The following is a 27,779-nucleotide window of genomic DNA, read 5'->3' on the forward strand; positions in this document are numbered from 1 at the left end:
TTAATGTGGTATTGCAGAGATGTTGACTTAGCCTGACCTAAGCCTTTGAGCGGAATAAAGTTCTCCGGGCGAACAAATCATCAAATCGGGTTGCAAAAAGAGGCAGTAACTGTAGTTTAAATCAATCATACTTGACCTGTGTAATATTTAGACCTCGTGACATTTTTTATGTACCAAAGCTAGCAGGCAGTGACAGCTGCACCTACTCTGTGAAGCTCTTTGCTTTCATCTGTAGGTTTTCATGTTGCAGACATAACCATCCATTCTTTCTTTTTATTTATGTAGTATTATTTCATTTTTACCATAACTAAAGAGAAACTTTTATGCCTCTTTGCAGAAACCTTTTTCAGTGTACGTTGGATTACAGTTCAGTGAATTTGAAAGCACAGATAGTCGTTTTGGGATACTGTATTCTTCTGTTCGTTTCGGTGTTCGGTTTCCTGTGCGAGTGAGGAGGAGGCGTACAGCTGTCTGTAAGCTGTACGCATGAGCAGTGCATGGACATCTGCTCTCAGGGTGGTGAAGCACCACCCTGTTTGTGGCATGCACTGCTTCACTGCTGCTGCCGGGCTACTTTCAGCGAGGAATCGTGGGACCTCATTATTTTATTTTCAAAGGAATTGATCAAGCGGTGCATTCAAATAGAGAATGGTAATCAGGCCAGCAGCTCTGTAATTAAAAGCAATATTTTTTAAGTTGAGAAGATATTTTTTTTGCATCCACCCCCATTTCGGAGTATTTGTTTTAGGAATGTGCCAGAAATTTAAATTGCGTGTTTTAATTCCCGTAGCGTTTTCCCTCTCCTTCTCTTAAACAATCGTTTAAAGCCTTCAGAAGCTGGGGTCTTACCCATTCAAACAGATGTGAATGATGTCATTTTAAAAGATATATATATTCATTAGCTTCGTAGACTTATAAGCATGTCACAGTCACATCACGCTGTTCATGTTTTTGCTTCTTTGTTTCAAACTAAAACATTGTGTGTTTCTACCTAAACAAAAACAAACAAAAAAAAATGTTCCACGGAAAGTCTTGTGTTTTGCAAACAGGATGAAGGGGACTTGAAAAAGTTCCTGCAGAGGGAGGACGTTAAAGAGCTGCCAGGCTCTGAAGAGAAGTGGGAGGTTCCAGAACCGTTGGAGATTAAACCTGAACCTCTAGGTAAGTCCCTGGCTGAGCTCCGCCTTGGATACCAGAAAAGCTGCAGGTACCGTAGGCACACATGTAACCTGCAGTCTGCCCCACAGCCAGGTTGTATTTCAGTTCTAACTATGGTTTCTTTCTACATCTTAAAATCAGTGTAAACTGAAAAATTTGTGTTTTTGTCTCGTCACAAAAAAATAATTTATTTAACGATATTTTGAACTTTAAGACTTAAAATGGAGTTACGGGCATTTATCATTTACGTGTAAATCCAGTATTCTGCGATGTGCACCCATCTATTTGGGGAGAAGATCCTGATAGTTAAACTGAGTGCATTCCGCAAACCCACAGTCTTCACTGGCTCAATGTTCAACCGGGCACCAAGCACCGTGGAGGAAGAACGTAAGGTTGAGCAGCCAGATGGAGGAGACACCCTGGCATGCTGGCCTCCCAAGGCTTCTCTTCATAAAAATCCTGGGTCACACACAGGTAAGATGTCAGGGTGTTACAACAGGGAGGTGACAAGTATACTGAGTTTGCAAATGTTGAAGTGAGGGATAGAAAAATAATGCTATGAATGAACTTCACAATCCCCTTCAGAGGGAATCTATTTCAGACTGCTGATAAATGCACTTTTCAATTAATGATTGGTAACATAAGGTGATTTCAGCTTTGTCCTGTCCTATTGGCTATATTATCAATTTACATCTGCCCCTTTTCACATCTCCCTATCACTGGGCACATGAGAAGTCAATCAATTTCTCCAAAAAGAAAGATTGCAGTGTTCAGCATTGTATCCTTTTATGTAATATACAGGATTACAAAAAGGTTTGTTTACAGTCTTCCATAAAACATATTAGGTATTAACTATATTTGTTGCTAGGCAACATTCACACATCTTTAAATGCTAGCTAATTTCTTTGGATTTTGTTGCAGTTAAACTCGATAGGTGAAATATTCTCTGTGGGTTGTCAGGACTGTTATTAGAGAATCAAAAGAATAGTTCTGTAATGTAAACATGCCTTTGCATCTAGGTTTACCCACAAATAATGCATCACAATTATATTTGGTTAAAAATGTGATGCAAGAAATGGTAAAATAGCATAGCATTAACATTTATCTAGACTTTTCATATATGAGAAGTGGTAGTTAATGCTGTCTGTTTTAAAAGCTAATGAAACCATGGTGTATCATTCAGATTTTGTGGACTTTGTGCTTCAGCCACTGCAGGGTCTGTTGTGGAGTCTGTGATGAAGATGTGGCCCCCTCCAGCCCCACCCAAATCCAGTGACGGTTCAAGCACAGAAGGTCACAGCCGCCACGACAACAGAGAAGGGCCTCATTCACAGAAAGGACAGAGTCACTTCCAGCCAGGCTCCAGCACAAGCACCTCGCAGTCTACAGGTTGGTCTTGGTGCACCAACACTTCCCTCCAAAATGCATAAAAATATATCGTCCTTGACTGAAAACCAAATTTTTACCGAAACATGTTTTCCGAAAGATTTTGTCTCCAATAATGCAACCGTGCAGTGTGTTAAAGCAGGCCCTATTTTTGATTTCATTGAGAATTTTATTTTCATTACTGCAGAACATAGCGAGGAGCTGTGGTTGTTGACGGTTGTTTGTGTTGTTGTCAGACAAAAGCAATGAGGTCAGTCCGCCGGCGGCCCAGCGTGCTAACGCCAGTGAAAAAGCCAGTGAAAGTCACGACGAAGGAACGAAGCCCAAGTTGGTTACGCCAGAATCCAGAAAACCTACCCATGATCCCGCTGCTCCGGAGCAGCACGCAGTCCCCTCCTCAACCAAGTAAGCAACTTTTTACTGTCCTCTCATCTTCAGAGTTTACACAGCAGTCTGCTTTGGGCCTGACCTTTCAGAAATAGCACCGCATAATTCTAGATCTAGCTGACATTTAAAGCCAGACTTATGGAATGCACTCGTATCTGTCCTGACTCGCTCTTGTCCTGTGTCCAGAAACACATTTACAGATAAACCATCAGAACATCAAGGTGCAGGTTCCAGGGTTTTCCAGGGAAATGGGGCTGTGGAACGTGTCCCCATGGCACTGGATACCCCAATCTGGTCAAATCCGTTACCGCCGGAGAGTGTACTGGAAGACCTGGTTTTGGACTGTTCCCGGCCCAACATGGTAGAGTTCCCTGAAGATAAATCAGACAACCGGGAGATTGGGGAGTGGGGAGAGCTGCTGGTCAATGCCTTCCTCACTCACTGGAAAGAAAGTGGGAGTCCCAGTGGCCCCAAAGACATCATGTGGTACAACTGCGACGGAGAAGGTGGCCAGCCGTTCGACTTCAAAGTCACCTTCAGTACGGAGGACTCTGGCCTTCATGAGGTCTTCGTGGAGGTCAAGTCTACCGTGAAGTCTGAGAAACACTTCATCCGCCTCTCTGCCAACGAGCTGAATCTGGCTCTGAAGGAGAAGGAGAGATACCACATCTACAGAGTCTACAACGCCGGGGATTCGCAGAACGTGCGCCTCTGCCGCATAAAGAACCTGGCCCAACACCTACATTCCAAGGAGCTGGAGCTCTTCCTGTTTGTGTAGAGTTGCCTGTTTTAATGATGTCTTTTAAAAGACGACCAAGTGCACTGGTGTTACCACACAAATCTGTTTTAAATTGAATCTTTCTTTTAATCGTTTTTTTAGAAATTGTTTTTAAGGGTTATTTACATTTTTAAAAAAACATTCTATGCTCAGTACTTTGTTTCATGCCTGGGGGGCTTTTATGTATCCACCCATATTTTTCCAGTATTTTATGTGTTTTGTAAATGTTTGATGGTGAAATTGTTACTTGGTAGAGGGTCTCCTTCATATATGTAATAAAAAACAGTGATTGGCTGGACATTGGAAAATGGTTCATTTTAAAATTACCTAAAACGATGTAAACTATCTGACCTTTGTTAGTACGGTCCTCAGTCTTCAGTTTCCAAATTACTGCTATATGATTAACAACTTGACAATAAATAATTGTGTTAAACTGGCATTCACATTCAGTAGTTTTATTTTTTTGCTAACTTTAACGTTTCTACGAGCACACGGGACATAATTAACGTTACTTCTGTTCTCAGTATAGAACCTGCATATAATAGTGCAGCACGCCAAGTTTCACAATGATAATGCAAGGGAACATGTTTCAGGTTTTATTTCTGATAAGCTTAAACATAAATGCATACGAATAATACCTGCGTGTGCATTTCTCAAGCTCATTCACGGGATCTGTCCTGAAAAGTAACCAAAGAGCGCCTAATCTCTTCTAAGGGATGAAAGTCCTGTTACCAGCAGAATACCAAACTAGTGCAGTGACGCAGTTACTGCGTCTAAGCGCCGACTGGAAGGAAGGAAGGACAAGCAGGAATCAGCTTTGGAAAAACACAATTTAAACTCCTGCAAAGCAACGATGCGCTGCTTTGGAAGCGTCTAAAATTTCTCAGTCTGTGAGTATTTGAACCGTCGCCTTTGTGAGAAGCGGGGATTTGCTACACTATAGCCTTGCATCAATTAAAAGTTCACTCACGTTCCTGTCCGGGAGTGCGACTGAATACTTATTAGTCGGAAAATAAAAATGTGTATGTAGTTGTGTGGAGTTCAAGGACCAATCGCTCGTTTTGGTGCTACTAATGAGACTGTGATGTGAAACGGATGCGTGCTGCTCAGGGAATCTCTGAAGTGTTTAGGTTCCAGTTGCAAACAAAACGATCTAGCATTGGTCATGAAAACGTCAGTAAAAAATCCTATTAATAAATGTGCTGTCGCACTTCCTTCAGTCCAGCAGAAGACTGCAAACGATCGCCTTTGCTTAGTATTCTGCGGATTCATTGAGCTTCGGAGCATCTGGACGGCAGACATGCGTCATTCCATGCAGCCCCTGTCAAAACATGCAGTGCTATGGAGGGGCTGAGTCATAACGGCGTGAGCCTCATATACCGAGTGCTGCGCTTCATTCTGTCCTTCGGCGTTTTATGCCCGTATATATCTGTATGGAATATGTCGCTTATAAATTAAATTCCCAGCTGACGGTCAGTGTGTGGCAGGCGTTTAAATAACAGACTGTTATTCATGTTATACGTTTGGTACGTATACGTCAAGTAATCGATCTGTCAGGGGAAACTAAAAATGACAAGTCTTTAAAAGACAACATTTGTATATGATACCATGGCACTAATCTTTAAAATATCAACGATGTGTTTACACTTGACATCAAAGAAAGGAAGCAAAGCAACCGCGTCAGAATGAACAGGTGCACAGTCAGGTGTGGCATCTTATCACGGGCAAAGCAGGGAGCATGAATGCACCTTCTGCATAAATCACATGCGCCTCAACTTACTGTGCATGCAGTGTGACACATGCACAGGGTAATAAAATGAATGTTTCGCTCCATATGAGGATTTCTGCGGACTAAGTACACACTACGTCGTGAAAACATAATATGATTGACAGTAAATGAAGAATTGCGGCGCTGAATGGTTACCGTGAACGAGCTAAGGTTAATATAAACACTGTTTTCTTATTTTTGCCTCTTGCTACTTATTGTATTTTATTTAAACATTTATTCAAAAACAGCAAGATGCCTTCACAGAAAATATCACATTTAAATGGTTTTATTTGTCAATACAGTATAAAAAATGTCATATGCATATTTTATATGACTTACAATACTTTAGACTGTGTTGAAAACTAAAAAAGTTTTATATGTACATTGGGCCAGAGATGTTATGCCAAAAACAGAACTGCATTCTAGAGGAGCTGTTTTATTTCTAAATTATTTAATGGTTGCATTTGGAAAAGTTGTATTGGTTGTGTCTGGTAGGAACAGCACCTCTTCAGATTTGCAAGTCTGATGAGCAACTTAATGCATAGGCAACCATAAAGCGGCACTGCTCGTTATATATGAAAGTTTAAGTTTATGCAACAATCTTGACTTGCAGTGTGGTCTAAAGGACTATCCGGTTCTCAAAGTCACTGCGAATCCCGACTACCTGGAAATACAGAGTATGGCCAGTGCGTGAGTGTTTGCATGTGAGATAATTAACAGCTCTACACATACAAAATGAAATTGTTGTAACACAGTACAGAACATCATATTACTCATAGCTGTTCTAGTACCATGGCGACACTCACAAGAGATTAGAAAACGTGTGGATGGACGGGTGCCGAATTTTTGTTTGCATACCAGCCTTTTAATAGAAAATTCAAAGGCTGAACGAAAGTCGCATAGTATCCTAAACAGAAGGTAATGCATTTGTAAATATCTGTTATAAAATTATAGAATGACGCAACCCAATCCTTATCCGCCCTCCCTTAATATTACCCTCTCAGTGGTGCCCCCAGCCTCGTTACCCTCACTCTGTACTGTTCACGCCATGCCATGTTGGAATGCTAGCGCTAATTGGATAAGCGGTGCATATTGCACATTTGGCAACCAGGAACATGTAGGCACCAGGGGAGGTTTGTATTAGGTGCGAATGTTGTCTGCAGCCAGGCTCCTCTGGCCAGCTGAAGCCCTCGTTTTTGCCGGAGATCCCTGCCAGCTCTGCCCTTTAGCTGCAGAGTGTCTGGCCCACAGTCCGTGTATGACGGAGCTTTGATGTGAACCGCAATCCGAGTCACAGGTCATAAACCTCCGAGGATTTCCTAATATATGCATCCGTTTACCTTTCTGGATTCTTACCTTGCTACAGTTGCACCAAACTGAGTAAAACGAATGTAGAATTCTATTTGATGTCTTGTGCAATACGGTGTTCTGAATGTGTCTCGATGTAACACGTGGAGTTGCCAGCAAATGCCGTTTTGCATCATTCATTGCCTGTAGCGTGATGTTCTCTTTCGGTAATTCTGTGTGAATGGTGTTTTTTAGGAAAATGTTGAAAATGAAAATAAAAAAAAACACCGCATATATTTATAAATATATGAATGAATGTCAGCTTTCATCTCTGAATGATATTCCCCCAAACAGGCAGATTTTTTAAGTAAACTACGAATTTGAGGTTTAATGTACTTTTTTGGAAGTTTTTTGGGGAGTGGGGTATTTTTGGATGTCATGAAGGACAGGTAAGTCTTGTTGGCATCATTCTGTGAAGTGACTTGATCGTGTATTTGTGGTGAAGAAGCAAATTTGTCTGCCCAGTTTTCAAGCCGGACTTCTGTCTTATTACGGTTTTTAAATTAGTCGCTGTTTGGCCCCCTGCCTGACAGTGCTGCACCCCCAACCCACCTACGCTCAACTGCTCTCTTAGGAGCTTCAGGACTTTTCAGCGCTTCTCCTGGGAGTTCTCATAGATATTTTTGTTATTTGGTTGGCAGGTTATGAGTCATGATGCCTGACTTTTTGGGTAATAAATCTTGAAATGTATTTGAATATCACATTGGTCTGCAGTGGACTTAACATTGACCCTACACATGTTTGGCTGATATTTTATAACAGTTCTGTGTACTTTATCCAAGCCGAGGAATATGCTCCGCCAATGGCAATAATTAGCAGAATGGATTGTGTGGTGTGTCATACTGAGAAAAGAATCACAATATTTATCTAGTGTATTATCAAGCAATTCCAGGACACGAATTACTGGTTTCAGCACAAATATCCTGTAGCCTTACAGTCTGATCTGGAATCAGTGAAGAACGGTACAGAAAGAGTCAGAATATGACCCTGTCATTCACTGGTCATTGGTGATGATATAGTGACAAATTAATCATTACAAAATGTCACCAAATGCAGTTTTGTGATGTTGTCAAAGATGATTCACTAAAATATTGCAAAGGAGGTCATTGGTGCTATCCTTATACCCTGTTTCAATTTATAGCATCTTATTTATATATATATATATTTTTATAATTATACATGTCCATTTATATCCTCTTCTTCTTATGTTACCTTAAACAATATTTCTCTTAACCTGTTTAAACTGCTACCAGTTATTGAACTATTTTTTAATTATTTTTTTTCTCTTATGGAGAAATAAACAATATTAGTAAGTAAGACTAGTAAGGATTAGAAAGTAAGCCTAGCTTGATGTTCTGCAGCTGCGATGCCACACACACATGTCACCATCCATGTTGTCACTGGCTGCAGGATGATTTAGCAGCAAACTGTAATGGTGGCTTTTTGACATTGAGTCATACAGTATGTGCATAAAGGCTGTTCAGGCACAGCTGCGGACAGCTGTCATGCCAGTGTGACTGAATCAGTGCCTGGATGTTGCTATGGTATTTCTTTCCCAACGAAGCACTCAGTATATTTGTAGCAGTGCAATGCAGGTAAACACTCAACAGGAAGGCTTTTTATTTGTTTCTAATAGTTATACATTCTGGAATGCGCCTGAAGGCATTAAGGTGAAAGCCTGCTGCAGATCAGCCACAGGACGTGAATGGAATATTTTCAGTTCCGTTGATTTAGCTTGCGGTGGGATAGGTGTTTATGGGTCTATATATATGAGTTCACCAGATTGAAGCTTTGACCTTAGACCGCGTACAGTTCCAGCAAAGCGTCTCACCCTTTAATCAGGAATGCAAAGAGGCTTTTTACTGGTGCAGAACAACATTCAGCGACTGGCATAAGCAAACGCACCACATCACCCACTAGATCTCCAGGGGATTAATGGGCATTTAGTTCTGTGATAGACAGAACGGGGCACAACCAGGAATTTTTTTCTTCATCTGCTCTCGTCGTGGCCACTTTGTGTCCATCAGCCTTTGAAATGTAGAAAAAAAAACCTGTTAGGATTCCTGAATCACCCAGAATGTGCTAGTATCAAAATGCTGTGATCTTGGTCTGACAGATGGGCTAAGGGGAACAATGTGAAAAAAATGTGTTGTAGTACATATTGGTGTTTCCTCATGTGGTCCCCGAGGACCCACAGACAGTCCACATTTTTGCTCCCTGGGAGGGAGAAAAAATGTGGACTATCTGGCAGGAAGCTCTGGGGGAGCAAAAGTGTGGACCGACTGTGGTCCCCAAGGACTGGATTGGGAAACCCCGGTATATATTATCGTAACAGCATTACAAAGTACTCTGTTATAAACGAAACGCATGTGGAAGTGCCCTGAGCAGCTTACGTGTTTGTTTTAGATGATGTTTAGTGGGAGTGGTACAACTGGTTTGATCTGCAGCTTTACTAATAAAATGTCACGTTTGCATTATGTATCGATTTTAAAACTTTACATGTTACTCTAAGTCTTAGCACATTTGTAACATCCATCCAAACATCTTCCACCTCCTTAAATTGAGTAGGGTTGCAGGCCACTTGTAACATGTAACCTCACTATTATAATACCATGTAAAAGTCACACATACATCTGTCCATCCATTTCCCATAACACTTAAGGAGTACAGGGTCACGGTGAGAGTTATTTCTCCCAGGCAGGACAGGAAGGTCAGGAGATACCCTGGACAGAATATCAGTTCATTGCAAGGAAGGAGTATTATTCACATACACGTACTTCTGTTAGTTTAAACAGATTAGCTTTGATCCTAGTGAACCTCAGGAGGATCGGTACCGCTGTTACTCAGTATCAAGATTTCGACTGTTGCTAAGAGGCAATTTGGCGTGAGCTGAGTAGGCTCCGTTGTGTGATTATGGCCAAACTAGTAAGCTTTTCTGTACCTGCACTGACTTTTGATGCATCCTGCAGATGCAGAATCCAGGCATAACGTAAAGGTTTAGTAAACGGGATTACGTGTTTCTTAGTCCTACAGTCAAAATTTAATCTAACCGAGTACATATGCATCCGTTTCAAGCTAGTTGCCTGTAGTAACGCTTGCTGGATTTGTTCTTGGAAAATTTCAGGTATTGTAATTGTATAATTCAAGCATGGCTTGCACTTAAGTATGATTCTGTGTAATAAAATGACCCAGTAGGATAAGCGGTTTGGAAATGGATGGATGGATGGATGGAATAAAATGACTTTCATCTGACTGCTAACAGTCATAAATCTAGCCAGTTGATTTATCTTTCATGTTAACCCACGGTATACCTCGTAAACCACATATCACATAAACAACATCTACTTTAATAATATTTCAATAAAATGGGTAATTAATTCATCTAATAGTTTAACTAATGCAAGGTAAATTTTCCTGGGAACTGTAACTCCAGCCATGAATATTTAGTGGAGTTGACTTTCCATTTTAGGATAAGCGGTTTGGAAAATGGATGGATGGAACAGACTTTCCATTTTATTTTCAGTGTAGGCCTAATATATTCCTTTTACTATTTGAGAAAACCATAAAACATATTTTGTTGCTTACAGCTTACACTGTTTAAACAATTAACGAATACTTAAATAGGTAGAAAACTAGGGTGTGGGTTTGGTTTCCACTTTGGAAGATGCCAAATCAGCCCTGAACAACCCGCCCCCCAACCCCCCTAAACACACTCGGTACCCCTATAATATTGGTAAGGCCATGTCCCATACCAAGATCTATGCCCTTGGCAGAAAAAAAAATAGATTTAGAGTGTTTTGGCAAAATGTGTTACGTTTCGCATATTTAAATTTGCTTGATGCCGGGCACCTTTTAACTTGATACTGTTAAAGCGCACGGAAATATATTCTTTATCACACTGAAGCCTAGAAAAGATGGTACAGCACAAGGTCATATTTAGCAAAAAAGCAATGTGACGAAACTCCTCTGTAATACAAGCCAAATTATTGTAAGCATTAAGACGGCTGCCTGTGCTATTTGAACGTAACCTTAAAATGCGTTACGTTGGCTATATTACTTTTTGCACTGCGGTTAGCACGTTTTACCTTAAATTATTTAACACTTTTTGTGACGCTTCAGCGTATATTAAAACCAGAAAACACAGTAATGATTGACTTCCACTGGAAATACCGATATAGCAGCTAGTTTTTGTTTTGTATGCATTTCGGTGTTTATGATAGAATCGGGATTTGTTTGTTTCTTTTATTTGTTTATTTTTTGAGTACATATAGCCTGGAATTTATATTTAAAAACAGGATCGACTTAATCTGAATGCCTTTTACAGTAGCAATGCGCCGTTGATGTCTACGGGGACACGGGAGCGCTCCTTGACAGCCGAACCCGCCGCCTTCGCTGGTGCCCTGCCGGCGCTGCGATTGGCCGCCGGCGGGTTGTGGGCTGGAGTTCGCGCAGCCCCTTCGCCTGCTTTCGATTTTCGTCCAGGAGCGATGCAGAGACAATAGGGGAGCGCAGAGGAGCTGGAGAGGTAACCGCTGCCCAGGCAGAGTGAAATATAGCCACACTTCCTTTATTGGTATGACGAGCAGGACAATACTAGTAAATAGCTCTAAAGAAGAACATATCTATCATTTTTTATTTTCACGGATTCCTTCATTTGTAACATGTATGTTTAGAATGGAGAAGCGGTAACATCCCTTGGATGCGTAACGGATTGAATGGTAAGTTATTGGGTAAATAACGGGCGATGTTATTTTGACATGGAGTAATTTAGATTCATTAGTTATGCACGCGTATTTTTAATAAGACTGCTAACCGAGTTCATTTTATTGCATACATTTTATTTTGCATTTCTTGCGTAATGTAGCAGTATTGCAATGCACCGCTGATTTCGATTAGTTAATTAGTTAACCCACATTTAATGCACAATTTTGCATCGGGCGCAGTTCCATGAAAAGAAAAAACTCACAGAATTTATGATCGGGTTTTTTGATAGTAATGCGCTGATGAGTCAAATGATATTTATTGTGGCCTATTTGGTTCGCTACTGTATTCTCCTGGATATACATGTCTCAGAATGTCTAACAATCTGCTAATAAATAGACAGCATTCTAGTGAGAACAAAAGGTCTTATTGCCACTCAAAGTTAATCGTCGGACTGTTGTACGTTTCTATAGAATATTCTCGTAGGTATTTTGGTCGGGTTTGTAGGCATTTCATTTATGTGTTGTTGTTTACACAGATGTTGCCTTGGAATGGAATGCATATGTGGATTATATTTTCTGGAGAAATACCAGCATGTTTTAAACAAGAAGTGTCGTGCAGCAGTGTGTTACAAACATGTGCAAGCAAATGCCTGTACTTAAATACTGCACTGGTAAAGAGAGATCTCATACCGGCATCTATTCATTCTCTTTGTGCTTCAGTCACAAATTAGTTACTTAAAAGATTCTACATTCTTCATCCTCCCTCTCTTTGTCACACACACACACATACAATATAAAAATTTAAACAGCTGTAAACTGATATCTACTGATGCAGATAATTTGTGCTGTATTGTAGCTCTGTGCAGGGGTGCAGTCACACAACCTAATCAGTAACTGTGTGTCTCTCTCTCCCCCCATTTCTCTGTCTGTGTTGATCATCCGCTTGATACCCCAGGGAATGAAACTGCAGGCATGCTTGTCCGGCTTCAGTAACTCAGTCAGGGGAGAGGCGTGTCTCATATACTGGAATGGATTATCGTATAGAGGTTATATGTTGTGCTATATTGTCACGTGTGGGGGAGGGGGTGTAAGGTCACAGTAAATGTGAGAGAGCAGTGAGTGGTATCTCCCCAGCCCTTTATCTCCACTGTGGATCATTAAATTGGTCTCCAGAATAGCCCACAGTGACCTCGGACCCAGGACACTCACTGCATGTACTGTGATTTTAAAACAATGCAGGGACTTCATTTAATGCGTGATTTATGAGGATGAAACAGGAAGGAGTAAGAAAGTAGAAAGATCAAGAGGAAATGCAGGGCGCAATGTACATATATTTTAATAGAGCCAAATTGCCTGTCATGTGACAGGATATAGTACCGGATTCAATAAGGCTGATGTTTTTTTTTTTGCCTCCATTACAGATGACTTATTGGTTAAGTGCATTGAGTCTATGAGCTCCACAGTAAATGTCAGCAGGGGGCTCAGTTTCAATGGCTGTGGGCTATTCCTTCCGCCATATTAACGGAGCTGAGACAGGACAGAGCCGGCTGAGCAGAAATGTTTGCAGATTGGTGACTGGATGAACACAAAGCAGGAGCAGCCAAGCCTGAACCCCAGGTGTGATCTGGAACAGCAGGAACCCTCTCAGGGTCCCGAAGTGTCCTGCAGCCAGAACTAGCGAGACAGCAAGGGGGGGTTGGACATCAGGACCGTCTCTGCAAAACGGAGGCATGGAAAACACTGCAGCGTCATAATGTGCTGTATTTACAGTATAAAGGCTGGATTCAAATTTATACCGAGCACAATACTCAACTATATGAAAGATAATATCATTGATTAGTGATGTAGGAAAATCGTGATTTGAACTTCCAGTGATCTCTAGGAATGGAAAAGGTAAATATGGTGTCCAAAGGAAGTCAGATTGTTGAAAGAGGTTAAATGAATATGATGCTTTGCGCTCTTCGCAGCTAGAAACCATCAGATTTAAGAATAGAAAGTTGAAGCGTGGCAGAGAGCCCCGGGCTTGCTGATGCAAACACAGCCATTCGATGTCATTGACATGGTAGGAACCCACTGCTGCTCAGTACTGTGGAAGCTCTTCACAATAATAGGATTAAAAATGCAAGAAAAACACAAATTAGTTTAATTACTTGTTTCAGATACTTGTACATATTCAATTCCCCCCCTTGCCTTAACAGGTAGAGTAGAGTTCTGTAATGCACCTGGCAGACATTCGATACGCTCACTGTTTACATTAGTCTTAGTCTTACGGGACTCTTTTAAATCTTCCCAGCCCTAAATTAACAGAACTAGTTCTGCTCTCTGCATATTTGTGCATGTACTGCTCATTGAAAAGTGAATTTAATGTTTAATGCTGTTTTGTGTGTTTTGACCTTCTTTGTAGGCCACTTTGAAGTACAGGTTAGCTAAAACAAAACTTTTGTACTCGTAAATTACAAAGGCTGCTGTAGCCTTTTAACTACAGTTGTTTTTGGAAATAATCGCAGCAGTACTAATTGCAGAAGTGAGACATTATGGAATCAGATTTAAATATTAGTCATGCAATATTATACTGTTAATTGGGGAAAAGGCTGGTTGCTTTTTGAGGGATGAAAGTCACCCAAGATGTTGAATGTTCCTAAGAGGCTGGCGAGCAGATGACACAGATCTTACACACATGGACACTCAGTTCCAGCACATGAATATTTTTAAAGGAACATCGCAGGTATTTGTCATGTTTGGCAGGCAGTATTTTTGGAAGACGCTGGATGTTTTTTTTTTCCAATTTCCAATTAGAATACTTCCCACCCATGAGAGCCCCATCATTCCCGTGCATTAAAATTACAATCTGATCGAAAGGATTTATAACATACATGAGTTAGAATACAGAACAAATGAACCTCGTCACAAAATGAACTCTGTCATCCTGATCGGTGTTTCATGTCCTGTTAAGGCGTCCACTTATCACTTTATGAGTCTACGGACAGAATTTGGATATAAAAAGCAGTGGGTCAGATCTGAGGGATTTTGGCGCTGGCTGTGAAGACTCAGCTCATCACTAGTAATGCTTTGAAACAAAGGGGGGTTATTTGCTGCTTATCTTTGCCCCGGAGCCTCTGCATGGCTTACATATCCTCATTATTTTTGTTATGCAGCTCAGCCAGATCAAGAGTCCAAGCACAATTATGTGTGTTCCATCTGCATGTGTGGGTCTACACAGGACGTGTTCTCTTTTAAGTGCAAATTGAAAAGCTCGTACAGGCTTTTCTGTTTTCCGCATCCGTTTTTCCTGCGTGCCCCAAATGCGACATGATGCAGAATGATAATAATATGCATATCCTGCGCCATGACCTATGGGGACTGCAAAGTAAATTTTTGCGATTGAGTGTTTTGATATCTACACAAGCACGTCTGAGTGAAATTTGATCGCTATTTCCGTGTGCCGTTTCGTTTGCGCGGTAATTTGTTTTAAGAGTTGGCCAAATGACGTTTAGCGGCTATACATTTGCTCTGTCCCGTATCTCTGTCGTGGATTTCTGAGCCATTACTTTTGCAGCTTTTGATTAAGTACTGGATTTTTCCAGCCCAGCTCACCGAAAGTGGCAGCAGTGGTGAATGCTGGAACGGGGCAGTGCCGCTGTTGTGCAAACATTTTCCCAGCGTTCTTAAACAGCTTAGATCACCGTGACAACAAACAGAAAGCGATTAAAGTCAACTGGGTGTGGCGGTTTGTAGCATGAAACGATCTATGACGGCTGGGCTGATACGGCATATCAGCTGATGCTCATTTTCACAATTCCTGGGAGGAGATTATACTTCTGTATATTAGTTAGAATATACCAAAAGGGCATTCCACCTAAAGATGATCAAATGGGACCAAGAGTACTTCAAATAAACCATCGTTTAACAATCTGGTCCTTGGGGATCCACAATCAGTTCATGTTTTTGCTCCCTTCCAGCTCCTGAATAAAAAATGTGTGAGTGCCTGCGGACTGGATTGAGAAACACTGGTTTATTCAAATTGAATATCTGTTGTGTTGTAACGGGCTCTCTTAGTGTGCGGGTTGCAGACACTCTCTCAAAATTCACTGGGTCATTCTGGGTGTGGCGAGAGTAATACAGGCACGTCCACATAGATTAATTGCAGTGCATGATGTTTGATGGCGCCTGAGATAAAGAGCAACTGAACAAGTGGACGTATTCTGATGAACACATTGTATTTCCAGTGCCTAGAACCTCTGCTGACAGTAACTGCTAAATAAATTCGCCACATGGGAACAAAGCTCAGCATAGAATGTTCAACAGATTGACAATTTAATAACACATTTATTACTAGGATGGTAGTTCATTAATGGCCTTTCAATTCCTTTTTATTGTCAGCCGTGAGCAGTGCTGAGGTTCAGCTGTAACACAATAGATCAACCTTCTGTGGCTTTGGTGAAGTGGCTTTATTATTACGGTGAGTTTGCTCAGTTAGGGGAGCCTGTGTTTCTCGTCGTGGCTGCAGGTCAGGGCTCGGGAGGGGACCCCCTGCCTGAGAATGAAGGGGAACAGGCAGCAGTAATCATCCCAGGAATTACTTTTGCAGCCGTGCACTATACAACATCACCTCAGCATTTCTAATTAGGGTTAAATTAAATGTGCAGCGTGTCCTAAAATGTCCGTACTTTGGGGGGGGGGGCGATGGTGGGGGCTAATCAGGTCCACTAACTCATGATGCGTTTTCCTTAGTGCTGGGCATTTTAGGTCCAAAAACTACAAATCCAGACCAAGTTTTTGTTTCTACCAACTAGTTGAGTACTCTGTGATTGTGACTCTTTATACTTAATTGGTTAGTAGAAACAAAATGTTGGTCTGGATTTGTAGTTTTCGGACCTGAGATGCCCAACACTGGTTTTCCTCCAGTGGCCCTGTGGCTTGCACGTGGACCGGGCACACCTCCGTGCTACATCATTATGTGCCCATAGTGTCACACCAAGGCACCTTTCAAAGGCACTAAACACTGTCACACCTATTGCTGTCCTCCATCCTCACATCCATTCTTTAATACGTAAAACAAATGTAGCTTGTTGCAGCTAAGGACATATTGCCTTACAGTTCAGGGACAATATTACAAAAGGTCATATTAAAACTTATATTAAACTCATTAGTTCTTTGCACCTGTGTCACATTCTGAAGATGTACAGCATTGCAATACTCATGCGATTGTTAGTGGATTTGAAATACGATACATTAATAACGCTGATTTGTCATTTGCCGTTCTATCCTGCTGCAAAGTCCAAGTAATATTTTATCCATACCAGAGCTTGCTAAATAAATGATGCAGAATGACATTACTCATATTCCAACCAGCTCCCTTTATCCAAGATGAATTACTTCAAGCAAATTATGCTAGTAGCATATTATTTTTTTCTATTTGTAGAGCAGGTTGTCTTCTTCAGAGCTCACCTTTGTAATGCTGGGCCTCACATACAGCTGTGACCATTGTCTGTTTAACTAAAGCTCTCTGTGTCATTTCTCAGAGGATATCAGACACTACAGGGGCATGCCTGTAATTAATGCCTGTAATACATTAGGTGAGCCTTGAGCATTGGCAAAAATGAAAACTGATAGAGAATCGCACAGTGTAAGCTTTACTTTATAGCCAGTTAGATTCAGAAGTCAAACACTTCTTCCCCTCTCAGGATTCTGCGATAGCAGCCAATGAGTGCACTGCTTTTGAGCTGAGTGGGCCAAACTCATGGCCTCATTGGTAATATCTCCCAAGTTTTATCTCCTCCCATTCCTGCAGAGTCACGTTTTCAGGCACATGGGTGCCTGCTGGTTGCTAGGGTTTTGAGAGAATGCTAATGTGCGCTGTACCGCTGTCTGTAACAAGCACAGCTCGCTATTCTCAGAAGTCCTGCTGAGGACTATTCTGACATGAATATTCTGGTGATATAGCCATCTGCCCATGCAGGCTGTGTCTGCAGCAAAGAAACACTTGCTAATTACCTTGCCTGCTTCAGTTGCTTCTACTTGTCCCAGCTCTGTCCTTCATAAGAGGCATAGAATAGACTGGTTTACTGTACTGGTAGCTGTGTCTGAAGACTGGCTCTTGCTCATTGCTCCATCACACCCGGAGGAGCTCGTGTCCTGGCAGCTTTTTGCAGGACTGCATATGAAACGCGCATAATCGAGTCTTCAGCAGCGTCCATCGATGGACCTCGACTGTTCCTTAAGCACAAATGGCACAAACAGATGGGATTCATCAGACACTTCCGGTCTTATTCAGCTCATTTTTTTCTGTCCTAATAAGGATTTGCATTAATAATAATAATTATTATAAAGAGCCGCTACTTATATATTTTATAATAATTCGGAAATCTGTCTGAACTTGCTATTCAATAAAGGGACATTGCATTCCGTCCCGGAAGTGTGAATGATGAATGAGATTCACAAACCTTACATTAAAAAAGTAGTGGCTGCAGAGTGGTTGTGGATTTTGTAGGTGCAATTCTTAAATTATGCATATATTAGTCTGAAAGAGTGGGGGATTCTGGGTGATGAATTCCTCATATAGGGCTTCAGATTCTTTCAGGTTAGGCAGATTTCTACAAATGAAACTGGCAGCCCCATAGCTTTTAATGTTCCTTTTTAGCATGCTTAGGAACCAGGAGGATTTCTGTGCTGCTCCTCTGTCTGCCGGTCGCAGGCTGGGCATGAACAGACATGTGCATGTCAATTCTCACATCAGTAATCAGACTACGGTCCCTGGGCCACAGCAACAAAGAAGGCGAACTTAATACCATCTGTTTTTCCAGTTTTTTTTGCCGGTTACTGTTTATGGACGTCGATGTGCCTGCAGACTCTGGGAAAAAAAGCATCTGTAAGCATGAAAACAGTAGCCAGCCTCGTTTGAAGTGTGTTCAGTATATCCACCCCCAAGATATTGTATTGTTATGTAAGACCTGGACTCCTTGTATATTTCTCTTACTCCTCTCGCACAGTTCATATATCAGGCGAGGGTAGCTATGATGGCTTATAACAGAATCAGCAAGAATCGTTCTAAAAGGAGACAGAAACCCCCCCCCCCCCCCCCCCCCAATAAAAAATAAATAAAAATCAACACAGCTGTCGTGTGCCTTACTGTACAAAATGGAGCTCTTGGGATCTCTGGCAGAAACAAATCGCTTGGCCGTGTTTACCTCAGGGGCTGCTGGCCACACTCACGGTGTCCATTTCCCGCTGGCGTGGTCGTATCTCGGCGCGTGTTGCCCATACAGCACAGCCCTGCATCGTTTTAAGGCAGCTTGCATCATGCATTGAGTGCCTCACGGGCGCCGTTATGTAACGACCGCAGCTCCTCTGGAAGGAGACACGGTCCGGAGCAGAGGTTTCCATGCTAAGCTCCGGGCCCGCAGCTGGCAAGATGACCAGCTTATCTTTCCAGCTGAGCTTATGCTTAAGGGTCTTGACTAACTACAGTAGTTTAATAAATCCAGTTATTACAGTAATTCTGTTACGTTTCACTGAAATAAAAACCAGACTAAAGACAGCTGTGGTTTTACTAGTTTAAGAGCAAATTCCGCATAATTTTAACAAATATTTAATTCCATTTAATACCAGTAGACAGACAGAGAGCCTTTAACTAACAAGTCCGGGTTGATTTAAGTTCAGGTAATTTAAACGGTGTGATTACTGCAAGCAGGACCTTAATCGGTCAGAAAGGCTAAGGCAGGTAGACCTGTGGACAGCAAAGAGACACGCTTATCAGCGAAAGACCAGTTACATAAATGCCTGCTGTACTATAGCTTGGATAAGTGGATGCCACTTGGTGGGAGGTTTTCATCCTGGCAGAAGCACCACTGTAGACTGGGGTTACATATTCAGTGAAGATCTGTAGGTAATATGGCTGTAGATTAAGGCAGTCCAGCCTCAGCCAAGTTTTTGTGGATTTCAATATCAGTCAGTCATAAACGAAGGGCAGTATTTTTTAATTCTGTGCTGTACCTGCTATGGTTTGGGAATTTGAGGGCTGATTTACAAAAACCTTATGAAACCTATAGCACAGGTCTGTTATCACACATGTAGCCAGAAATAGATGTCGTAGGGGGACTGGCAACCATACCGAAAGGGCATTTTTTAATAGATTTCACTGACTGGGGGGGAGGGATCCCCCCTAGGTTAATTTTTGTCGACTGGAGGGGCTGAAGTAAATATTGACAGAGGTTCCAATTCGTCATTTTGCTACCAGTGTACATGCAAGAATATTTTTTTCGTTGGGGGGGCTACCCATACCTTTACTGTATGTCATGTGTGATGTGGAAATCATTGGCTATGGCTAATGAAATAAATATATTTCCATCAAGGATGCAGAATTTACATTTACTTAATTTAACAGCAACAAGAGGAAGAAGAAGAAAAGATGTTCCTAGAAAATGTTTCACAATTTTATTATAGTTATATACTACCCCATGTGAGATATTTTTGAGTATTTTATGAATTATATGCATTGTTACATATGATCTGGATTTATAATGGTTGACATAGTTTTCATGCATTTGGAAAATCAGATCTTTAGAATAAATTTATTTGGAGATAAGATCACGCAATATTTGCTGTTCAAAGGATTAAAATAATGATCAACAATTAAAAGGAAAGAAACATTTACATTTTTAAATAATGAATGAACAACTTACACTATTTAAAAATCATTTGTGAAATGTAGACCTATTTATTTTAAGTTATATAACCCTATGTTTGCACAAAAAACTGAGACATACCAGCACAAGACAAGACAAACAGGTCAGAACTTTAGGGCAGAGAAAATAACGCATTTTTGTTCAGAGATAAAAATAATCACACTTGCTGCACTGCTGAGAGGAATAAGATGCATATGGTGTTTCTTACAGCACGTCCAGTAGAGGCTTCAGAAATAAAAAAACAAACACCTTTCACATAACGTGTTACTTTTCAGAAGAGCTCCGGTCTTGTCACGGCACTTGGCACATACAGTATTTTCTATTAATGCTTTAGTCAACTTTGATGGATCTTGATGATATTGTGCAGTATGCTGTATGCACAGCTGAGACCAAAAGTTTACATGCGCCTAGTCTTTCAAACTCAGCGTTTCACAATTTCACACATGTAACATTACATGTGTGGAGTAGTGAGACATTGAGTTTGACAGTCATGATACTAGGTGTATATGAAGTTTTGGCCTCAACAATATACTGTATATATTGTAAGAGAAGTGGTTGTGTTAGTTTGTCTTTGGGATTCCCACTATAAAACCATTTATTGAAAATATACTGGCTTAACAAGGAGCAAATTTGTTCTTGAAGCCGACATGATGTTTTGCTGCTTATTTTTGTGTCCAGTAACACCAAGGGTAAGATCAGCGTCCTGCGCTTCTAGTCCGTCCCTCCCGGAAACATGAGTGCTTCCTCTCCCCTGTCGTCGCGGACGTCCATTGACATCCTCGAGGAGCTGCAGGCGATTGCGGCCAAGAACTTGGAGAAGCTGGAGGTCAACAAATACTATGAGGTCATCCGGGAACTCGGAAAAGGGACCTACGGCAAGGTGGACCTCGTCATCCACAAAATCAGAGGTAGGCCGAAGATGGCTTCAAATATGTCGGAGAAGAGTGGTGAATGCTTTATGATTCATTTTGTCAGTGTGGTTCAGCTCTGCAAATTCCTGTAGATGTTAAACAGAAATGGAAGAAAGAACTGAAGAGCAACAATGCACACGTAGCCTTCTTGATGAAAATCTGTCTGGCTTTGTTATGCCATGCCAGATGGCCGATATTTACATATACATGAGCAAAAATGAAATCCCTTAGGAGATTTATAACTGAATTATATAGTGTATTTTATTGAATACAGTTTAAAAGATGTAGCTGAACAACTTAGAGAAAAATAATGATAATGCTACTGCTGGACCACAGAAGAAGCAGTTAGCCACTAATTCTAAACCCAGAAGCTTGGCAGTTGGGGAGTGCTGGGTTTCTGCTGTAGCTCTCCCAGTGGTTAAGCCGTCATGCACTGCGCACAGAGCCCAGTGCAGCCGCGCACATCAAGCGCCCCACTGCAAATTAGCTGGAGATGGGAGAGCTGCACCGTATCTTTCTGGCTGACGCGCTCCCAAATGCGCCCTCCGCTGATGTTCTGGGTACGGCTGCTGTGCAGGATGAGCAGGTTTTTGTGCAGAACAGAGCTGAGGACGACTGTCCTGCAGACACTCAGATTGGGCGAAATTTAGCATTGAAGCCTTGTTTTCTCTTTGGAATGTGTGGTTGGTAGATCTCTGTATGAATTGCACCCAATGAATGTACAGAAGGTGGTCATGTGATGGGTGGGGAGATGTGCATGATTACATCAAAATGGACAGTAATATCCTGATTCATTTCTCCTCCCCCAGCTTCCTTAGGAATTATTTCTATAATTAGATCCAAAAAGGTATTTGATTGTTAGATGCATTTATTAGTTACATCATCTTCTATTATAGAGCTATAATGGTTCAACGGCATCTGATAAATGTATAATGTATTTTAATTTGATTTGAGATTAAGAAATATTTTACATTTGTATTAAAGTTGAATATTTGCTTGGTATTTGAGGTGACTTGCAGGTTTTTGCATTTATACTCACGGATGTTGTGTGTGTATGTGTAACCACGATCTACACTAGGAGAGGAAGTCTGAAGATGGATATAAATATGTTTTGTTTGTGTGTGTTTACAGTGCATATATGCACCTCTGCTTCCTCTAATCCCTTGCTGGAAATGTTATATGCAGGCACGAAGATGGCCCTGAAATTCCTCAGAAAGAAAACTACCAAGCTGAAGAGCTTCCTGAGGGAGTACAGCATCTCCCTGTACCTGTCCTCTTTTCCCTACATCATCAATATGTTCGGCATCGCCTTTGAGACGGATGAGTACTATGTCTTCGCCCAGGAATACGCCCCGGCAGGCGATCTCTTTGACATCATTCCTCCACAGGTAAGGATTTGACTGGTGTGGAATTGATGTGAAACTGATGCGTTTATTATTTTTTTCCTTCTTCAGTTTTGCTTCATTTTGACTGACGTGGTAAACAACTTTACTGAGTCCGGCCTTAGGGACCTCAGCGACGGCTACAGAAATGCAAAGATAGCAGCATTTTAGTAATGCTTTGAATATGGCATCTTTGTATCAAAAGTAACAAGGTACAAATTGCAGTTACAATGAGGTTCGTAAGAAGCCACATTCCCCACATGTCTGCAAGACAACACCTTATGTTAGCAGTATATGGTCAATGCTGGACACGTAACATATTTAAACTATGTGAGCATAAATTTTAAACCATGATTATGTTGTAACGTTAAACGATTGCATTCTGTAAGATATAACTATCTCCAAAAATATTCCTTTTCTCCTCTATCATTTTTATACAAATGTACATAATTTTTACATAGTTTTTTCCTCCTCCGTCCGAAGGTGGGTCTTCCGGAGATTGTGGCCAAACGCTGTGTTCACCAGGTGGCCGTCGCCCTCGACTACCTGCACTTTAAGAAGCTGGTGCACCGCGACATCAAGCCGGAGAACATCCTGATCTTCGACAAGGAGTGCCGCAAGGTGAAGCTGTCGGACTTCGGCATGACGCGCCGGGCCGGCTCGCCGGTGAAGCGCGTCAGCGGCACCATCCCCTACACGGCGCCAGAGCTGTGCGACGCCTCCAAGCACGAGGGCTTCTGCGTGGACTACAGCACCGACGTGTGGGCTTTCGGTGTGCTCCTCTTCTGCATGCTCACCGGGAACTTCCCCTGGGAGAAGGCCCTGCCCTCCGACACCTTCTACGAGGAGTTTGTGAGGTGGCAGCGCCGCCGGGGAGGCTCGGTGCCCTCCCAATGGCGGCGCTTCACGGACGACGCGCTCCGCATGTTCCGCAAGCTGCTCTCCATCGAGCAGGATCGCCGCTGCCCCGTCAAGGAGGTCTTCAACTACTACAACCACTGCTGGATGCTAGACAACGAGAGTGGCGGCGCCAACGGGCACCCCGGTACCGAGATCAGCCCATCCTCCTCCGAAGAGGACTTGCTTGTGGACCGCATGAAGCAGCAGACACTGTCGCCGCCGTGTGGCGTGGCCAAGGGCGGCGTTGTCATGGAGCCAGCGGCCCACCACTTTTCCTCCGTGTCCACCAATGGGTCACTCTCCCCCCCCAGCAGCTACGAGCGCGTCTCTCGTGACAGTGCCCCCGGTGGCCGCATTCTAGTAGCGACGCCGATAGAGATATGTGTGTAGGGTGCCGGCGTCGAAACCGCTGACTGCTTTGTCCCTCATCGTTACTGCTCTCTCTCACACATGCTTAAACTATCCTTAGAATTAAAAAAAAAAATTATTATGATAAAATATTGGAAAACAATAGTATTAATTTAGGATCTTTCTGGGGGAAAAAAAATGTTAACAAAATCAGTGATTGTGGCTGCTGTTTGGCGATCTGATACCCAGATGACTCTTGTTGCTGTTCAGCAGAGGGTGGCTTCATGTGGACAAAATTTCAACTGAGGGCTTTTAACTAACATTCCTAGAGATGCTGCTGGGCCTCACATGCTCGGCCACTCCCAGAAGACACTTCCTCACCCTTAAGGTGTGACCCGCTCTGTAGACATCTCACCTCGCCATCAGGCTGAACAAAAAGAAAACCAACGTAGGGGGGAAGGGAACCACACCGAGGTAATCGCAGAGCTGGTTGTGCTACAAACTAGCTAGCTTGGTTACCTGTGAGGAGTCGACCAAATCTCTTAAAGCAATATGTTTATCATTTTCCTGCAAAACAAATTGAATAACACGAAAAAAATGTTAAAAAAAAACATAAATGAAAAATTGAAAAAGGAGTTATACATTTAAGCATTTCAGGTGAAACTAGGTGACACTGAAATGAAGATACATCGCAACAAGTTATTTTATCCGTATTTTTTAAGCTGTTACAGATGCAGCACCTTAAAACATGGCCATCGCAATGTTCCTTGAGACAAAAAAAAAAAAACGCAAACAACAGTTTAACTTACTATGACCTTTACTGTAAATGCGATGTGGTTCGTGGTACTGAGCGTGCGTGAATTTCCTTATTTTCTGTACGTATGAATCGTACCTTTTCTGGGGTACTATGGATTGACCGCTTTTTTTCTTGCCTTTGGGTTTACATTATTTATTTGAATCCTAAATTAACAGAAATATATTTTTTCTATTGATTTTGTAAAGTAGCTTTAGATGTTGACTTATCTAACTTATTTGAATACCTGGGTTTGTTACCGCTGCAGTGCCAAATGGAATTTGATGCTGTGCCGTCTCTCTGCACTTACGCCATTGTAGCACACACTCACTTCTGTTTCCTGCACTTGGTTTGGACATCTTCAGTTTGCCGTTTTGAAACCATTAGCAGTCATCACTCCGTCATGCAGTGTGCGAGTGACATCATCTCCTGATCTCAAGCGCCACCTTCCCGAAATGGGACGTTTCGTCGTGTGTCTGTTTAATCAGTGACTTTTACCCAGGGAAAATACGGCTAAGTGTCATCTTCTCTGGACCCAGAAGCTGACGAGCCTGATGTCGTGGCTGTTTCAGGTGTGTGCCCTGACGGAAAGATATTTCGCTTGTGGGTGATTTTTGCCGAAAAGATAGCACCAGTATCTATATACATCAGTAAACCTGAGTGAGATTCGGAATTGTATAACAATCATCACTGATAACGTGCTCACGGTTAGAGTTTGGAATTTACATATAGTTCAGATAAATATATTTCATATATCTTATAAAGGTCAGCACACATATCAGCGTTTTCACGGATATGTTGATATGTTTATTGTTTCCGTCCTGTTTTATTTCTGATTTTCAGTAACAGGTAGTATTGTTTTGTTTCTTGTGGGAGTGATATCTGTCACGTTTGAAAGTCCATCAGGTGTATTTTTTGTATTTGTTCACAGGAAGATACGTAAAATTTTGGAAAAAAAATAAGGTTTTACATGCTCTCAATGAGCTTGACATAAAACGATGAACCTTGACCTTGATCTAATATCCGTAAACTTTAGAGAGATCCACTAGCTTTCTTTTATCACTTTTGCTGCATCTTTAGCTTCCTCAAAAAACCAGCACTTCACTGAATTTCCATTTTTGTTTTACAAAACATTCAGAGATCACCGAGAACTTATTACATTTAATTTCTGATAGGTGATGTAGACCTGTTTGGTTTGGTGAAGCATGGTGGTGTCTGTAATGATGTTCTTAAAATTCCAGCCTAAATGTTTTTTTTTCTTTCTCTTATTTGCTAAATTACTGGAACATTTTGCCTCTGGACTATGGGGCTGCATGGAAAATGGCCACTGTTTATTGGGAAGGGATTTTACAGAACAGCACATTCAAGGCTTGTCCTATAACTTTTATTATTTTTTAATTTTATAAATGTGCTGTAAATTCTACCTGTAGGTCATCTCCCAACATGCCATTTACATAAATCTTAAGCAAACCATTGATTTAACATTTTTCCTTTATTTGATAAAGGTAAAAACTGGAAACATTCACTATGTGTATGGGACAGACTCGTATGCAAACCGGGCCGTCTGAGAACCCATTGGTTCTAGGCAGAGATCTACTGGTGCAGATCATAAAAGCAATAATGTTTATTGCAGTGTGGAGATTTTTGAAGAGCTGGAAGTCATAAAATCGTAATGGACAGTGTATCTGAGACCAAACTATTTCAACTGACCCATCTCTACACATCATTTGAAGGTTGTAATTTAATCTGACTAAAAGTTGTTGGGGATTTTATGATGTTTTCATCGCACAGTTTTAAGGCGGCACTTTTTTCTAAATATATCAGTTTGAAGTACATTTAGAAAATATTTTTTTCCGCGTTCTCTGGAATATTGCTTTCATTTTAAAACAATAATGCTGACTGATGACGCATTGTTGGTTGATTATAATTTTCTACATTTTGTTAACAGAAGAAAGTTATTGAAGTTATATGAAAGCTTATTTTCAAAATTGCATGGAGGTAATTCAAGAAAAGCATATCTTTACAAAAATGACATTGTGTTTATAAAAGATATGCTCATATTGTTTTGATGTGAAATTTTGCTGTAGCACAATTTCTTGCATAATGTTTCAGAATGAAAATGTCCATCATGACTTCTTGAAACAACCTAGGGCTAAAAAAAACGAAACAATTATTGTTAGTTTTTATTCACTGTGTTGTACTTGTATGCTGTTGTTGTTGTGTTATTGTCTAACCAAATCAGAGGAGAAAACATAGAGAGTAGCTGCTGATCGAGTTGTGGGCATTAGAGAAATGGGAACTCTTGTAATATTGCAATGAAATGTGGGTTTTTCTGATAATTTCTTTTTGATGGGACTTAACATGCAAGGCAAAAATATGAGACCTGGATGCAGGTGGAGTAGCGGAAGCAATTAATTTTTCACTTAAGTGAAAAGCTGAATGAATTTTCTGCTACAAGTATATAAGCCTCGTCACAACAAAAAAGGAAAACAAACAAAAGTGAAAAGCAAAAAAACAAAAAAAAAAAGGGACATTTTGGAACAGAACTTTATGTGTTGTATTTTTTGGACATATCTGCATGGATTTATGATTGTTTTAGGAATACATTGAGAAAAAAATATCTTTTGCAGTTAGAAGCTGTGGTATTCCTGTTCCTGGCACTAGCAATTTCCACGATACTGCAAGCGTAGTCTAAACCTTATTTTCACCATAGACTCTAGACTATTTTACAGTTTCTGCAAGGGTGTCCTTCTCCACATCTAACATCTTGAATCGTATTTTGACATCCTTCCGCACCATTCAGGGGTGTAAGAGGAACATTATTCACTTTTGACCTCAACATGCTCTATTTCAAGTTTAACAACAGCTGTCGATTTCTGATGCAAACAACATCACCACCGAAATTGCAGTTTCAATAGTTGTTGAAAAAAAAAATTGGATACAGAAATTTCAGCAAACTGTCATGATGTAATGTGTTGCCAGTAATGTGAAGAAATTCCTCGTCTATCTGTACAAGTGACATTTTGATGCACCATATTTTCAGTGGTTTTAGCTAGTAGGTAACACGATGCCAGAACTTGTGTCCAATTCTGTCATTGCAATACAATTGTCTTCCTGTTCGTTCCCTCTAATTTAATCAAAAATAAAATAAAATGGAAACTCACTGCATTTTATGAATCTTTTCCATCTGAAGTGCAAGATGTTTTTGAGGAGTGTCAGCAGCCTGCTGGATAC

The 27,779-nt window shown here is 41.2% G+C and overlaps 2 protein-coding genes across 7 annotated transcripts in view; both read left to right on the plus strand.

The window, feature by feature from the left end:
- Positions 1–4,148, plus strand: part of wu:fj29h11 (uncharacterized) — a 39,651-nt gene extending 35,503 nt beyond the window's left edge. For both annotated transcript variants that reach the window (XM_049013202.1, XM_049013203.1), the window contains 5 exons: positions 1,050–1,161; positions 1,495–1,632; positions 2,365–2,547; positions 2,781–2,949; positions 3,118–4,148. In XM_049013202.1, coding sequence (XP_048869159.1) covers positions 1,050–1,161; positions 1,495–1,632; positions 2,365–2,547; positions 2,781–2,949; positions 3,118–3,709 — 1,194 coding nt within the window. In that variant the 3' untranslated portion in view covers positions 3,710–4,148. The remainder of the gene's footprint in view (positions 1–1,049; positions 1,162–1,494; positions 1,633–2,364; positions 2,548–2,780; positions 2,950–3,117) is intronic.
- Positions 4,149–4,210: 62 nt separating this feature from the next.
- bsk146 (brain specific kinase 146) lies at positions 4,211–27,708 on the plus strand. Of its 5 annotated transcripts, none has more exons than XM_049013207.1 (5): positions 10,547–10,557; positions 11,149–11,542; positions 20,890–21,119; positions 22,308–22,510; positions 22,988–27,708. In XM_049013207.1, exons 3-5 carry the CDS (start codon positions 20,945–20,947, stop codon positions 23,792–23,794), a joined length of 1,185 nt encoding a protein of 394 aa, XP_048869164.1. In that variant the 5' UTR covers positions 10,547–10,557; positions 11,149–11,542; positions 20,890–20,944; the 3' UTR covers positions 23,795–27,708. The 5 variants fall into 5 exon arrangements, with proteins under 5 accessions (XP_048869165.1, XP_048869164.1, XP_048869163.1 ...); XM_049013206.1 differs by lacking the exon at positions 10,547–10,557 and adding an exon at positions 10,725–10,741; XM_049013208.1 differs by lacking the exons at positions 10,547–10,557; positions 11,149–11,542 and adding an exon at positions 4,211–4,599.
- The last annotated feature ends 71 nt before the right edge of the window (positions 27,709–27,779 follow it).

This window comes from Brienomyrus brachyistius, chromosome 5 (assembly GCF_023856365.1).
Source record: "Brienomyrus brachyistius isolate T26 chromosome 5, BBRACH_0.4, whole genome shotgun sequence".
Classification (NCBI taxonomy): domain Eukaryota; kingdom Metazoa; phylum Chordata; class Actinopteri; order Osteoglossiformes; family Mormyridae; genus Brienomyrus; species Brienomyrus brachyistius.